Source organism: Brassica napus, chromosome C1, assembly GCF_020379485.1.
Source record: "Brassica napus cultivar Da-Ae chromosome C1, Da-Ae, whole genome shotgun sequence".
NCBI lineage: Eukaryota > Viridiplantae > Streptophyta > Magnoliopsida > Brassicales > Brassicaceae > Brassica > Brassica napus.
The window spans coordinates 14,760,971-14,776,592 of NC_063444.1; the positions used below are offsets into that span (position 1 = coordinate 14,760,971).

Consider the following 15,622-nt stretch of genomic DNA (forward strand, 5'->3'; position numbering starts at 1 on the left):
GCTCTCTGAGGAAGCACTGGGGCATTAAGTGTTCTTCTATGAAAGTTTCCGGTACAACCTGAGTCTCTGGGATCTCTGGTTCATCCAGGAGATCGTCCTCATCCAGCATATCCTCATCCATTTTGAGATTAACACTCCCATACTGCTCTGCGATTTGGTTTATCTCCTCCTCAGTTAACAGTTGCAGGTCCTCCTCATCCCTATGGTTCTCAGCGCTAGCTCTGATTCCCTTATCCAGCTCATGTTCTTTATTCTGTTCCTCGATGTCTCTCACTTGAGTTAAAGATGTCTCCTTGTTCTTAAGCATAAGAACATTTACTGGTTCCACCGAGAGGGAATTGTTAGTTTTTTACTTGTACACCTGAGTCTCAGGGATCATTGTTGTAGTTGGTTCAGAAGTCATCACATTCCCAATAACAACATGGCTAGGAGTTCGACCGGTTATTGTTTCCTTTTCAGTTCCTGCGATTATCTTTCCTTTGATTCAGCGCCTCCTTTCTTCCTCTGTTTCATGCCCTGCTTCTCGTTCAGGGTGGGGACGTCCCTGACCTTCGTTCCGTCTCTCTGCGGCTCGAACCGGTTGCCACTCCAGTCTTTGATCTTGTCTTTTGTGGTTGTCATGTCTTCTCCCCTGGTTCGAACTTCTGTAAGGACGGTGGGATTCTGAGATAGTTCTTTGAGAATCTGGTGAGGAGCGAGTTGATGTTGTAGGAGTTTCGATCCTACTCCTCTCGTTTGTTTGTTCCCTGATTCTAACTCCACTATGAGGGCTAGAACCCTTTACTCTCCAACTGGAGGATGATGCAGAGTCTCCATATTTTCCTTTATTATGAAGTATCTCAGACTCTCTTCGTAGGGGTGGAGTCTCTCCCGATTTCGGGGAATTTTTCCTACGTAATTCTGGTCAAGCCTGTTCCAGACATTTTTTGCGAGATTGTCCCTCCTATTCGAGATATTGTCTCTTAAATCTCCATGTTCTGGTCTACGGCCTTCATCAAATCTCGTTTTCTCGCTTCTTCTTGTAGGCTCAGCCGAGGTTCTCCTCTGCAGAATTGCCTCGCGTGGGTATCTCGTATGATTATCAATCTTATTGTAGGTATCATGACCTCTTAGTGGTACAGAAAATGCCTCTCTAGCCGCTAACTCCTCCTTCTCTTTTTGTTCTAGCCGGAGGATACGGTTTGCTTCCCTCTGTTCCGGAGTTAGCTCAGGACAGGTGCCTTCTTCATGCGAGATTCGCTTACAGATATAGCAATGCCTATGCAGTTCCGCATATATTAAGGCAACCTTGATCACATCTCCATTCGCATATCCTGCTCTTCGTTCAAATTGCAATGGCTCCTCTGCATTTATGTGGACCCGAACTCTACCACCCTCCACGTCCACTTTATCCACTTCTCCTAGCGCTTGTCCAATACTCCTATAGGATTCATCTTTCTTGTAATGAGTTGGGATTCCAATAACGGTGACCCATAACAACAGAGAGTTTGGATAGTCCTCTTGAATTGTAGGCTTCCATCTCTCAAGTGAGAAGCTCCATCTATTAAAATGACAGGGCCGACGGAGAAGCACCTTCTGTAGATCCTCCTCTTTATCAAAGTCGAACTGGAACTTGTTGTTGCCTAGGTTAGTTCCCCGTACTCGACCTTCTACATCCCAAATTATGCGTTTCGGCATGTGGTTGATTAGGGCATCAACGCTTCTTCCGTCTTGGTGAAACATCCTTCCCACCAGCGAAAATTTATATTTCTCAACAAGGTCAGTGTAGTCGAACTCAGGAACCTTAATGATATCCTCATCCTCACGCTTCCGACGGACTTGTCGAGAGCTTTCCGCTCTTGTACGATCATTCCTCGCTCGATACATCAAAGAAGAATTGCTTAGATCGACCAAGGGTACACCCTATTAAAGGGGAATAAAAGGTTATGCTTTAGGTTTCTTCAGACCTCTGTGCCTTGTCACACACGGTAAAAACTACTACGATTATTGCAAGAAGTAGCTGTGGAAGAACAGAACACTGCAAAGGGCAGGAGGGATCTGGTCGAGAAGAGTGTAGGATAGTCTCCCTCCCTCCAGAGTAACCGGAAACCGCTGGATCTTACGCCGTTCTCGAGGTCGGCTCAGATCTAGAAATCTCCCAAAATCGCCAAAACCTTTATTTTTCGTCAACCTAATTATTATTTATCTTTCCTTAGCCAATTAATGATCGATTTTTGCTCATTTGATCTCAAAAACGATTCTGAAAGGCATAAAACCAATTATTGATGGAAAACTAATTCAAAAGTTAAAACCTGTTTAAATAAGTAAATTTAGTTTCATTATCGCAGTATTCATGCATGGGTAACGACGGAGCATGCATAATGATTTTGTTGTGAAGTCTCTACTACACGCATGCGGCATGTCAAACTCTAAACGAACTAATAAGCTTTGCATTAATTTTCAACACTAAATAAAATTAAGCTGGCTAATAATGCATACACGAATTATAGAAAAGTGGCCAAGGGTCACATTGACATAAACGCTATTACACACTATCCGGTGAGAGCATAATTAATGGGAGATTATTAGGGTGGAGGTTCTTAGGGTGAGGGTTTCTAACGGAATATTTAAGAGTCGGTTTTTAGTTTTTTTAGTTAAAATTTAAGGGACGGATTCTTATATTCCGCTAAGAACCCAGAACCCCACCTCAAGAAATCTCCATTGATCACGGTTTTAAGACATGTCGAGTCTTAGCGATCATATTTTTGCGTGGTAAAAAAGTCATTGACAAGTGAATCCAATAGATGGAACACAATTTAATGGGCTAGCAAGTAAAATCTTTAACAATGGCCCATTAAGAGTTAATTTCATACAAATAAGCCCACTAAACAGCGTAGTTTAAACCCTGTCTTCTTACACAACAGCTCTGCTAAACCTTCGCCGCAATAAACCACCCAAAAGTCGTAAAACACCGTCGCCATGCCTGCTCTTACGCGTAACAAGAAGAAGGGAGCTAAGTCGCAGACTCCTCCACTGATTAAGCGGACTAAATCGAATCCCACGCCTCCACCGAAGAAGGCGGCGAAATCCCATAAGCCTCCGTTGAAGAAACAGAGGAAAGGTATATTGGATGAGAAGCCTGAAGTTTATAATGATGAGGAGGAAGAGGAAGAAGAAGAAGTGAGTGAACATTCTGATGAAGGAGATGAATTGGGTTCTGACTTGTTCTCAGATGGTGATGGAGAAGAAGAAGAAGAAGAAGAAGATACAGAACCGTTGGGCGACGACTTTCTCGATGGTAGCGATGATGAGGAGGAAACTTTGGGTTCTGATTCTGACTCTGATCTCGAGAAGGAAAGTAAAGCTATTGATGAAGAACGTGAAAGGCAGGAGCGAGATGCGAAAGATGAATTGCAGATGAACATTAAGGAACAACCTGATGAGTTTCGGCTACCAACGAAAAAGGTACAATCTTTTTGAATGTTACAAATCAAATTCATTCCTTTTTTTTTAACATTTTTGCAATTGTTAGTTGGTTTTTGTTGAAAAGATCAATGGAGTATTTGGAATTTAGCTATTTTATCATTGTTATTATTCTACATTGTTTCAGGAACTTGAAGAAGAGGCAAGTGGGCCACCAGATCTTCCTGCCTTGCAAACTAGGATCAAAGAGAGTGAGCAACTTTTTCGAATTTTAAGATTCTTCCTAAGGAATCAGCCTTTGACCTTTGTTCGTTGCTTGATGTTACTTATATGTGTTTCAGTTGTTAGAGTGCTGTCGAATTTTAAGGATTTAAGGCCAGAAGGAGTCAAGAGGAAGGAGTTTGTTGAACAGCTTAAGGCTGATCTTGCTTCTTATTACGGCTATAATGAGTTTCTTATTGGAACTCTTGTTGAGGTTTTTCGCTTATCTCTGACTTCTCTTTTTATGTTCACTCTCTTTGATCTAAGCGCTAGCTAATTTTGTTACTCACATATGGTGAATTGGGATATTTTTGGCAGATGTTTCCTCCTGTTGAACTCATGGAACTAATCGAAGCTTTTGAAAAGCAAAGGCCTACTTCTATACGTACCAACACTCTTAAGGTGAACTTGGTTGTACAGTTTTACTCTGGAGTAGTAACTGTTTCTCAATTGTTGAGGTGTAAATAATTATATGGTGATGTTTGTTTTGGATAGACTCGGAGACGGGATCTGGCTGATGTACTTTTGAACAGAGGAGTTAATCTAGACCCATTAAGCAAGTGGTCAAAAGTAAGTTGTGTTTGAAGATCGTGTTCGTCCTATTTTGTGGACATTCTGTAACTAATCCTGTGATTAAAAATTATAGGTTGGACTTGTCGTTTATGATTCACAAGTTCCAATTGGTGCAACTCCTGAATATTTGGCTGGTTGCTATATGGTAAGTGTTTTCTTGATCTTTTTGTACTTCCAGCTCATACTTACTTTACGGGTATCATGTACTTGTTTTCTTAAGTCTTTTCTTGGTGCATTTGCAGTTGCAAAGTGCTAGTTCCTTCTTGCCAGTGATGGCTCTTGCTCCTCGAGAGAATGAGCGCGTTGTGGACATGGCGTAAGTTTATTGTATCTATGCTGACAAAGTTGTACCTTAAGTTGATTTTCAAGTGCATGTTTGTGATTTATATCATGTCTTGTAATTCAAAGTTCTATTAGAAACGGACTAGTCAATATGAATGCTCCATTACGTAGGAGATGCAATTAGTTTAGTGTGATATATATATATATAACAAGGTCTTTATACTCTATGCCTGCAGTGCTGCCCCTGGTGGTAAAACAACTTATGTTGCTTCCCTAATGAAGAATACTGGTATGCATTCATTGGTTTCTTTGTCCTCTTAACCTCTAATTTTTATTTTTAGTTGGTTATCCTAACGTTATGATGATAATTGTGACCAGGCATAATATATGCAAACGAGATGAAAGTACCTAGGCTTAAGTCACTCACTGCCAATCTGCATCGCATGGGGGTGACAAATACCATAGTTTGTAACTATGATGGAAGAGAGGTTAGCTTCTTGAACCTATATACATACTTGAGGATATTAAATTCTGCAAACTATTTGTAGACCATGAGCTCTACCAAATGAAAAGTTACTGACAAAACTGTATCACGGAACTAAAATTTTACGGACACCTTCTCTACTATTCGCATTGCAGTTCTTGTTTATACCATTTTGTTTTCCTCTCAGCTACCCAAGGTTTTTGGTCCGAACTCGGTAGATAGAGTATTGTTGGATGCTCCTTGCAGTGGAACTGGAGTAAGAAACTTTCTTTCGGCCCTCTTATCGTCTCTTAAGTTTTTCTCCATGTCCGTAACTTTTATGTCTTCTTCTACATAATGCAGGTTATATCAAAAGATGAATCAGTTAAAACTTCCAAAAGTGCCAATGACATAAGGAAATTTGCTGATTTGCAAAAGGTTTGGCTGGGCCTTTATTACTCTTTTACATTCCCAAACGATTTTTTTTAATGATGAAAATTGTTGTAACAACCTTTTACATTTTGTTACTGTGATAAGCTTAGAAGGATGCCTGAGGCTTGTAATGCTAACCATACTCTTTTTATATTTTTCTGCATAGCAACTTATACTTGCTGCTATTGATTTGGTGGACGCCGAATCCAAAACCGGTGGATATATTGTTTACTCAACATGCTCCATTATGATTCCCGAGGTTGGTTAACCGTAATTGTTTTTATTCCACTGTTTTTGTTCTTGCGTCCTCATGTTTTGTCAGTATTTTGATTTATAAAACAAAACTATGCAGAACGAAGCTGTGATCGATTATGCCTTAAAAAAGAGGGATGTCAAACTCGTTCCATGTGGACTTGATTTTGGGCAAGCAGGGTAATATACATTTTCATCTCCATAGGAACGTTTCATGCTCTTTCGTCTAACTACAAATGTTCTACTTCATGTCATCAGATTTAGTAGATTTAGAGAACACCGGTTCCACCCTACTTTGGAGAAAACTAGACGCTTCTATCCCCACGTCCACAACATGGACGGATTCTTTGTGGCAAAGGTATTATACACCTGAGGTTTAGCCTGTGATCAGCTTTTTCCCCCGAAAGATACTAGAATATATGTTCTATGAAAAATATCATAGTGCTCAAATCGATAATGTATTTCTTTCTTATTCGTCCTGCAGCTGAAGAAGATGAGCAATGAAACGAAGGCTTCAGAAGGTGATGAGCCGGTTAAAACAAAAGAGCAAGCTCAGTTGTCTAGTGATGAAGATGACGATGATGAGTCCATTAAGGAGTTGAAGAAACCTTCTGGAGCCAATGTAGACATGAACAAACAAAGAATTTCAATCTCAAAGGCGAACAACAAAGGCAAAAAGAACAAAAACTTCAAAACCGAAAATGCTAATGTGGAAGGACCCAGGAAGCAAAAGAAGAAGAGATCACAATGGAAGGCTGAAATTGCACAAGCTAGGTAAAAGATTTCTAGTGTTTTTCCTGCTTTATATTGTTGAATCATATGTATCTAATAGTTGAATATGTTGCAGGGAAGATAAAAGAAAAGTCATGAGAGAGAATACTAAGGAGCCTGGGAGAAGATAGGTTCTTGATGCATATCGGAGAACAATCAATTGGTGTTCTGGTCATGGCCAAGGAAACAAGAAAGGAGGTTTTGTTGGCTGAGGCTAAGGTATCTGTTGCAGTAGCTTTGTATTTTGTTTAATCAACTGAGTTGGATTACTTAAAACCATGGGAAAGAAACAGTGACACTCTTGTGGACAAGTTGCATGCATGTCCAACAAAAGTTTTGTATCAATCTCATAAGATTGTTTTGTGTGGACCTGTTCTTAGTATCTTTTTCCATTGTGGAATTATAAATTAGTTGAAAAAAAAATCAAAATGAGTCCCCACTTTTGTCACAGGGTAACCACAAAAGTGTTTATCACAGACTATGGATTTTTCTGATCACATCAACTCTTCTATTGAATAGATAAAGTTTGGTCGATTGGGGTCCATTACACAACATAAAAGGATAGAATGAGGGAATCAATCTGATGAAATTGAAACAGAGGGAATTGGAGTGAGCTGTTCATTGTTAGGGGGAGATGTGAAGGTTTTCTAAAGCGGGACTTGTGAAACATGACAATCCATTCAGTTCTTGATCCATCTTTTGTCAGATTCTCTTTGGGGACGGACCTTTATCATTAACTTCTCTTAACGAATCTTCTTGTTACTATCTTTTATATTTTCAGCACATATTATCCTGGCTGTACACAGTACACAAACACACATTGAGAAAAAGTATCATTGTATAATTGATGTATGCACTTAACATATGGATATTCCAAAATCGTATAAAGAACACTGAAAACAGATTCCTTTGCACCCCGAAACATACAGCTTTTAAAGGTAAAAAGTAAATATTAATTCCTAGAAAACCTTGTTGCTGCAAAATGTATGTACAACGTAATGGATTAGATACATTTTTCATATAACATTTACTTTTTACATCATTCTTGCATATAATTATTTATTGTCTTGCATAGTTTTCATAACAGTTCAGAAACATTGCAAATATAAAGCGGGAACTCTATAAATTAATATTCGATAAATTAATAAACATATATTCTTTCTGTTTCATACTAAGTGTTATTTTATATTTGTGCACATGAATTAAAAAGATATTTAATTTTTTATATTTTCTATATAAAAACATCAATACTCATACACATAACCATATTCCAACCAATAGAAAAATAAACTGAAAACTAAAATTAATAAATTCTGCATTGAAATACTAAAACGACATTTATTTTGCAACGAATTTTTTTTTCTACAACGACACTTAATATGAATCGGAGGAAGTATGATGTAACTAATAAACTAATATGAATTAATAAAATAAAAATAAATGGAATAATAGGACTGGAATAAAAACAAAAAAAATAATAAAAACAAAAAAATAAAAAAATAAATTGAAATTCATTTTATTTATTCATTAACAAATTTGTTATGTAATAGTTTTCTTTATATTTTTTCTAATTATTTTTGGAATTGATAAAATGAGTATTTCATTATATTCATGTCAAATAGTGAATTTTTTGTTTGAATTAATGGAATAAGTCATTTCACATTATTCCATTCCAAAAATTAATAATCTAGTTACATACATAAATTAATAAAAAAAATTCGATCCTAAGTTAAACCGATTTAAAATATAACAAAATTGAAATTAATTTTTTTAAAGTGTATGTAATTATATGGCCTCATTAAAATCATAAATTAATAATTAATACATACAACAAATAATATGATAAATAATATAAAAGTTTAATTTTTAAAATTTAGTTAATACATATACAATAATAAATTTTTAAAAATTAGAAATTAAACATTAAAAAAATATTTTATAAAAGTATATTTTAAATTTGAAAAATCTAGAATATTTTTTAATAAATTAATAAAATATCATAGTTTCAGCTTTATTAATTTATAGAGTTTATTTTATTTGAAAAATGTGGTGGCCAAATTGCAAGACATATGAGGACTCTCGAAAGTTGAGATATTTGTGTATGAATTCGAGTTTTGGGAAATATACAAACATGGAAAGTAAAGAAAAAAAGGAAATTGAAAAGCCCTAAAAAAAGAGTCGAAAACTTTTGCTTTGACCCACCTCTGCTTTTCATGGTAGACCCAACTCTCTCTCTCTTTTTCACTCACTCTCTGATTCATATCTCTCTCTTTTATCTCTCTATTCATTTCATTGCCATTGAAGGAAGGAAGGAAGGTGATGAGTTCCTCATCTTCCTCTTTAGCAATACATGATTAATAAAGCCTCTCCTCTTCTTCTTCCTTTTTAACATCCCTTTTTCTTCTTTCTCTTCTCAATTCCTGAGAACAATTTTGTATCAAGATCCTCCTCTCCTAAAGCTCTTTTTAAAGGTAATGACTTTCTTGGTATTTCTCGTTAATTTCCCTTCTTTCTTTTCTTTTTCTTTTTTTGTTTCTCTCCAGATCCAAAAGAGCGTTGCTTAATTGTTCTTACTTTCTTGAGATCTGTTTGAAATCTAGGATACAATTCTACTTTGCATGAAGTGTCTGGTTATGGTTTATGTTTTTTTTTATCAGTTTCATTGGAGAAACAGAATATTTCTGAAATAGTGGAAATAGTGAATCACTTTTGGTTGTGTGAAATTTTCTGAATTGATTGTCACAGTAACTTTGAGCTCGAGATCCATAACGGTGTAGAGCTAAAGCTTCTTTCTTTTAGACGTGTTGTTTTCTGTGTGAAGATTTATAATTTTACATTTCTCAGTGTTAATTGACGGATAACGCTTGATGTTTTTACAATGATTGAGGCATGGTTTTCTTTATGAGTTTGTCTTCTGTTTTTTTTTAAGCGTTTATGGAGCTTATCTGCTCACCTGTATGTTAAAAGTATGTTTCTTTATTACTAACTAGCCCTACTTTATGTTATCTAAATTTGAAATGTTTTAATTATTGTCCTAATAAGCTAGGAGACCCAATGTTGTAAACTGTTTTTCTTTTGTGGCAAAGTAACAGACGCTATGTTTTGCTTATTTCAGAGCTCATACGGATCGGTCACAACAGTGATAACTGGAGGCAGGAGAAGCTCTTTGGGTGCTAAGTAGATAGTTTATCAATCATGGCCTCGAAGTCTGGTCCTGGAGTTCTTTCAGAACATAACAAGGAAAATGACGATGAGAAAACCTCTGAAGCATCTGTTTCCAGTTCCAGCCAAAGTATCTCAGTCAGCACTTTGGCAGATCAAGTATCTTCAACTCTGTCTATGGCTCAAAGCGGTGGCAGCAAATCCAGCGGAGAAGTTAAACTTAACGAACAGTCTGATCTTGCCGAGACCGGAAAGCGCAACACGTACAGACCAAGCACAAGCAGTGATATCAGCGATGAGAGCACATGCAGCGGTTTAAGCACCAACAAGCCTCACAAGGCGAATGACGTGAGATGGGAAGCGATACAAGTCGTTCGAGCGAAACAGGGTTCTTTGGGTTTGAACCATTTTAGGCTCTTGAAGAGGGTGGGTGGTGGAGATATCGGAACTGTCCACCTCGCTGAGCTGCACGGAACGAGGTGCTATTTTGCGATGAAGGTGATGGACAAAGGAGCTTTGGCTAGCCGTAAAAAGCTTCTTAGGGTTCAGACCGAGAGGGAGATATTGCAGTGTCTTGACCATCCTTTTCTCCCTACTTTGTATAGTCATTTCGAGACTGAGAAGTTCTCGTGTTTGGTTATGGAGTTCTGTCCTGGAGGTGACTTGCATACCCTTCGCCAAAGACAGCCCGGGAAGCGTTTCATAGAACAAGCAGCAAAGTAAGACTTTCTTTAAAATCATATAATCAAGTTAATGTTGTGTTGAATCATATTGGTCTTTTTACCTTTTTACAGGTTTTATGTAGCGGAGGTACTACTAGCAATGGAGTATCTTCACATGCTTGGGATCATATACCGTGATCTTAAGCCAGAGAATGTTCTTGTTAGAGATGATGGACATGTGATGCTTACCGACTTCGACCTCTCCTTGAGGTGTACCGTTAGCCCCACAGTGGTCAGATCAACTATACTGGTGTCTGAAGCCTTGCAAAGGAACTCTGGTAACTGTGCGCAACCCGCTTGCATCCAACAGCCGTCTTGCATGTCTGCTCCAACGACATGCTTCTCTCCACGGTTTTTCTCAAGTAAATCCAAGAAAGACAAGAAGGACAAGAAAACAAAAACCGAAACCGGGAACCAGGTCACTCCGTTGCCTGAACTCATCGCTGAGCCTACAAGCGCTCGCTCGATGTCATTTGTTGGCACACATGAATACTTGGCACCTGAGATCATCAAAGGTGAAGGGCATGGGAGTGCGGTTGATTGGTGGACTTTTGGGATCTTTCTGTACGAGCTTTTGTTTGGTAAAACGCCTTTTAAAGGGTCTGGAAACAGAGCAACGCTCTTCAACGTTGTGGGTCAGCCTCTGCGTTTCCCTGAGTCTCCAGTTGTCAGTTTTGCTGCTAGGGATTTGATTAGGAGTCTGCTTGTGAAGGAGCCTCAGCATAGGTTAGCGTATAAGCGTGGTGCGACAGAGATTAAGCAACATCCTTTCTTTGAAGGAGTGAATTGGGCATTGGTTCGATGCGCAAGCCCTCCAGAGATACCGAAGCAGGTTGAATTTGAGAATGCTCCTGCTACTCCTGCACCAGCCACATCTACCAGTGTCAAGTCTGATCAGAGTAGTTATCTTGAATTTGATTTCTTTTGAAATTTTTCAGTAAGAAAACTCCCATTAGATTTGATTGATTATCAAACCGTTATCAACAATGTGCAACTCCGTTTCTTCAAGAATTTTTAGTTCTTTGTCAATGCTATTCTTGGAAAATTCTGAATGTTTTCATCACTCGAGAGTCTTGTCATTTAGACCAATCTTGCAAAGTAGTAGGACAGAGTTAAAACTGGATACATATTACCAAACAGTACTAACATCACCCTCCTCTTGAAACGAAGGGGACATGTAGTTTAAAAGCAGAAACAAAACACAATGCACAATCATCTTAGGCTACAAACTTCTTCATTATAACTGTTTGTAGCAAGTATAGGCAACAACCACAGAAGCAGCAGCGCAGACAACAGCAAGAGCGGCATACGTATCTTCTCGCTCCCAGCTCTCTAACCATGTTGGTATTGCGCAAACCTTACGTGTTGAAGATCCTTTGACACTATTTATTCTGAAGAAAGTCTTTTCCGCAGTTTTTCTTCCCGGTGTAAGCTTCTCAGTGTTGTTCTCATTTTCAAGTTGATTATCTTCCGAGGTTTCCAGAGACAACATCATGGTTGTGTCTTGACAACACGAGGAGCTGTTCCCGTTTTGTTGGCAACAACCATTAGATTCTGCAGCTCCTGACTGGCAGCAGGAAACATCGGCGCTGTGAGCTGATGATGATTCCTGAGTGACTTTCCCGTTGTTCTTAACTGTATGGCCAGCACCGTTTACCTGCAACCGTCTTTCTTGAGTTTTCTTCTGGTCTTCTTCTGATAGACCCATTTCACCCCTAGAAATCAGAAAGTAACAATGTTTTCTTACTATTTACTAAGTGATTTGGAAACTGTGAGAGCCAGAATCTTTGAACTTACTACCTCCATAGCCGGTCTACAATCTCCCCTTTGATGATATGCTTCTCCAAGAGAACATGTACATCATCTGGTTGCACATACCCATACCTTGACACAAGAGATAGCAATCATCAAGTCAAAAGTATGATATGATTAGTGCAGACATTGTAGAGACTTCTGATATTCTAATTCCATCTTGCAATAAAACTAGAAGAAGATGAATGTAGCTTAAATCTGTAGTTCCCATACCAGTGTCCTGTGACTTTCCTGTGGATCTTTGATTGGTAGAAGATAACATTCCCAGCGTATTTGTGACCACCAATGTGAGAACATGGGCTAACTGACACTTTACCTTGAAGACCATAAAACTCAAGTTCTTCTCTGAATTTACTAACCAACGGCGGCCCACAAACCCCACATCGTCGGTCTCGGGATCCATGGGAACAGACAAAGACATATGAGCCTTTAAGCATTTCAGGATTTCCAGGAAGCCATTCACCATCCTTCACAAGCACCTCTTCCACAAATGTGTCCACATCAAAATGAGTCAACCTTCTGCAGTTATTATAGAAACGAAACTGTCAATAAATAAGTCGCGACTGTTATAGAATATTTGGACCCTTACCTGTATCTTATCATATCAGGAAAGATGAGTACATCACCATTGGATGTCTCTGTTCCATCGTGGCCCTCGCATATTGTGAGTCGAGTCTACAAATGGCAAGGCACATAGGTTAAAAAAAGATATTCATGACTGATGCAAAGATCACAAGAAGCCACACCCTAAGAGTAAGCAATCTACTATCATAAATCAGAGACACCACTGACATCAAGGCTCGAAAGCTGGCTTGTATGTTGTATGATCCCATATTGAACAGTATAGACAAATTATTTACATGTTGCTATTATATAGATTCTTACCATAAATAGACACTTTACCTTAACTGACCCATACCAAACCCCAACAGTCCAAGGATAAGAATGATTTTGATGATCCATTTAAAAGACCTTAAACAGATTATACCTTAACTAACCCGAAACAACAGAAAGCAAGTCTTTTTTATTTTACCATAAAGATCTCCAAATGAGAGTAAAATGAGCTCAAATAACAAACCCATTGGAATCAATCAGACCTAAATACATATATGAATCAAGCAACACTCTAATTCAAGTTAACATCAAACTCACCTCCTTCTTCATGCTGCCTTTCCTGGCCGATACAGCAGCAGAGAGCAGCCTAGGCAACCGATCGAACTCCGCCGCCTCGATCCTGGCGGGCCACACGGAAGGCTTTTTGTAGCAGAGGAAAACATGCCTCTCGTAGAACTGAACGGTTCCAGCGAGTTGCTCCGATCGGAAATCGGGACGAGCGAATCCGTAATCGGCGTCGTTACTGCTATCTCCGCCGCCTCCGCCGAGCAAGCTCTCGCTTTGGAAGCTCCCGGAGCGAGAAGTGGGCTCGCCGAAGTTGTCGAGGTAATCGGATACGGTGACCGGAGAGGAAGCCGACGATGGGTTGCTGGTGAAGGATAAAGGGTCGTCTCTGTCTCTTCCACTTGCCATTTAAAGTTCGAAACTTTTGATAGATCGAAACTGAAAACTCTGGAGAGGAGAGAGAGAGAGAAGTGAATGTTTCAGTTTCAGTTTCAGTGGTGATTCTCTACTGAGAGGTCCCAAAGTATTTTTTTAACTCCGGTTATGTACTAACCGATATTCTATTTTGCAATCGAGCCGGTAAAGTCTTCGGTTTACCTCATTAACTAAAGGGAGCTTCTATGACTCCTACTTCTTTAGCACTCAATAAGCTTAGTTAAGTTACTTTTAAAGCAGTTTTGCATTCTTATGTTGATTTCTAAAAGAGAAAACTTTGACACATTGAAAGAAACTGATCTTAGGTTCCTGTGTTAGATGTTCTTTGTTAACCAATATGTTATGTACTGTGTAGGTCTACAACAGAACCATCGTTGGAGGGATAAAGTCAGCGGTTGAGGACGGGTAGACGTAGACGCATGCACCGCTGCTGGGATTGGTCGTCACGACCATCCCGTCGCCACCAGAAAAGCAAGACTGGTCTGTGCAACTATAGATCTGGTAGTACAGGTTCATTACGACGCCGGCTCGCCCAAGAAGATCCCGGCTTTGGTAGACACCATTTCGGGCTTTGAATCTCACCATCGTCAGGATTAGCACCCACTGTGAGCAGGAAAAGAAGAATAAGAGGTATGACATCTTTGCTTGCTGGGTATCTGTGATTGGATTTTTTTTTTGTTCTTTGTTAGGTTGTTTAGTCATACAGTAAAAAATCTGTAAATTAATAATATTGGGACTATGATATGTTATTAATTTATAGAGTTAATAATTTACAAAAAGTTTTTTTTTAGATTTTTTATTTTAGAATATATGTTTTTATAAAATAAACAAAATAATTGGTTTTACCGTATATACACTAATTGAAATTTTTAAATTAGACTTTCACGTTATTTTATTGTATTATTTGGTGTATATAAAATATAATTTATAAAAATTTAAATGTGGTTTAGATATAATTTTACTAAATATAAGCAAAAATATTGAAATGTTAAAAAAATATATCGATAATTATATTGTGAAAATAAAGCAAATAATGCAATTTTTTTTGTACTTATATAAAATGTAGATATACAAAAATTATTAATTTATGATTTCAATGGAACCATATATTTACATAGAAATTTCTATAATATTATTATTTTATTATTTTATTGATTTTTATCATATTCTGAACCAGTCCAACTCGGGAGCAGAAACATTTATTAGTTTATAGTGTTTATTAATTTATTGAGTTTCTGCTGTATGTTGTTGATTGTAATCGACAGTTAAGATCAGTGAAGGAAAAAATGTGTCAGTATCCATCAAGAATCAGGTTCCAAACCTTCAGCTTTAGCTAGGCTTAACTTGATTTGTCTGTAGACCGTCTACTAATAGAGCACAGCAGCCATAATGGTTTAAGCCTGAACAAGTGTTATTAGTTCTCCATGCTTAGCCATTGGTGTGTATTTGTAATGTCACATTGCAAAACAATCTGGTTAATGTCACAAGTGTTATTAGTTCTCCATGCTTATAAAGTTTTTACAGCCACAATATGTAGCCAATCAGAGTTTGTTCTAAAACCTTTAAAGTCATTTTTATTAAACTTTAACTTGTTACGTTCAAGTTTTACAATAGCCAGTATTTAGTGGCTTTAGACTTTTTTTAAGTAACAGTCAACTTCTTAAAGCCTAAAGTTTATGAAGTAAACGTTTATGAAAGCCACAGTCGCAACAATTGTAAACAGTCACAGAAGTACTCTAATTGTAACAACAATTGTAAACAGTCACAGAAGTACTCTAATTGTAACAGCAGCACAACAGTTTCAATCCTTTACGCGTATCTTTATATTCACATACCAACATGAAAACAAATAGGGAAGCAAGGTAACCATATTTATTCATTTATTACCCTTGACCTCCTCCTTTGTACCCGAAGAAGGAAACTAAAAGAAAACTGG

General features: G+C 38.0%; 4 protein-coding genes and 1 long non-coding RNA gene across 5 annotated transcripts; 3 read left to right on the forward strand and 2 right to left on the reverse strand.

The window, feature by feature from the left end:
• Window positions 1-780: 780 nt before the first annotated feature.
• Window positions 781-1,866, reverse strand: LOC106428274. The gene has a single exon (XM_013869018.1). The coding sequence runs from the start codon at window positions 1,864-1,866 to the stop codon at window positions 781-783; it is 1,086 nt and encodes a 361-aa protein (XP_013724472.1).
• Window positions 1,867-2,891: 1,025 nt separating this feature from the next.
• On the forward strand, window positions 2,892-6,807 carry LOC106428291 (26S rRNA (cytosine-C(5))-methyltransferase NOP2B). The gene is made up of 16 exons (XM_013869032.3): window positions 2,892-3,444; window positions 3,590-3,653; window positions 3,744-3,877; window positions 3,982-4,065; window positions 4,159-4,233; window positions 4,310-4,381; window positions 4,479-4,552; window positions 4,755-4,807; window positions 4,897-5,006; window positions 5,190-5,258; window positions 5,345-5,419; window positions 5,580-5,672; window positions 5,766-5,845; window positions 5,924-6,023; window positions 6,150-6,439; window positions 6,513-6,807. The coding sequence occupies exons 1-16, from the start codon at window positions 2,959-2,961 to the stop codon at window positions 6,565-6,567; spliced, it is 1,914 nt and encodes a 637-aa protein (XP_013724486.1). The 5' UTR covers window positions 2,892-2,958; the 3' UTR covers window positions 6,568-6,807.
• Window positions 6,808-8,538: 1,731 nt separating this feature from the next.
• LOC106428292 (serine/threonine-protein kinase D6PKL1) lies at window positions 8,539-11,349 on the forward strand. Its single transcript, XM_022694793.2, has 3 exons — window positions 8,539-8,907; window positions 9,552-10,317; window positions 10,393-11,349. Exons 2-3 carry the CDS (start codon window positions 9,632-9,634, stop codon window positions 11,246-11,248), a joined length of 1,542 nt encoding a protein of 513 aa, XP_022550514.2. The 5' UTR covers window positions 8,539-8,907; window positions 9,552-9,631; the 3' UTR covers window positions 11,249-11,349.
• A 23-nt stretch (window positions 11,350-11,372) lies between these two features.
• On the reverse strand, window positions 11,373-13,757 carry LOC106428293. Its single transcript, XM_013869034.3, has 5 exons — window positions 13,285-13,757; window positions 12,722-12,807; window positions 12,346-12,651; window positions 12,121-12,204; window positions 11,373-12,035 (listed from the first exon to the last, which is right to left on the reverse strand). The coding sequence occupies exons 1-5, from the start codon at window positions 13,657-13,659 to the stop codon at window positions 11,558-11,560; spliced, it is 1,329 nt and encodes a 442-aa protein (XP_013724488.2). The 5' UTR covers window positions 13,660-13,757; the 3' UTR covers window positions 11,373-11,557.
• Window positions 13,758-13,845: 88 nt separating this feature from the next.
• On the forward strand, window positions 13,846-15,216 carry LOC111202249. The gene is made up of 2 exons (XR_002655146.2): window positions 13,846-14,316; window positions 14,952-15,216. It is a non-coding gene; the product is annotated as an uncharacterized LOC111202249 (long non-coding RNA).
• The last annotated feature ends 406 nt before the right edge of the window (window positions 15,217-15,622 follow it).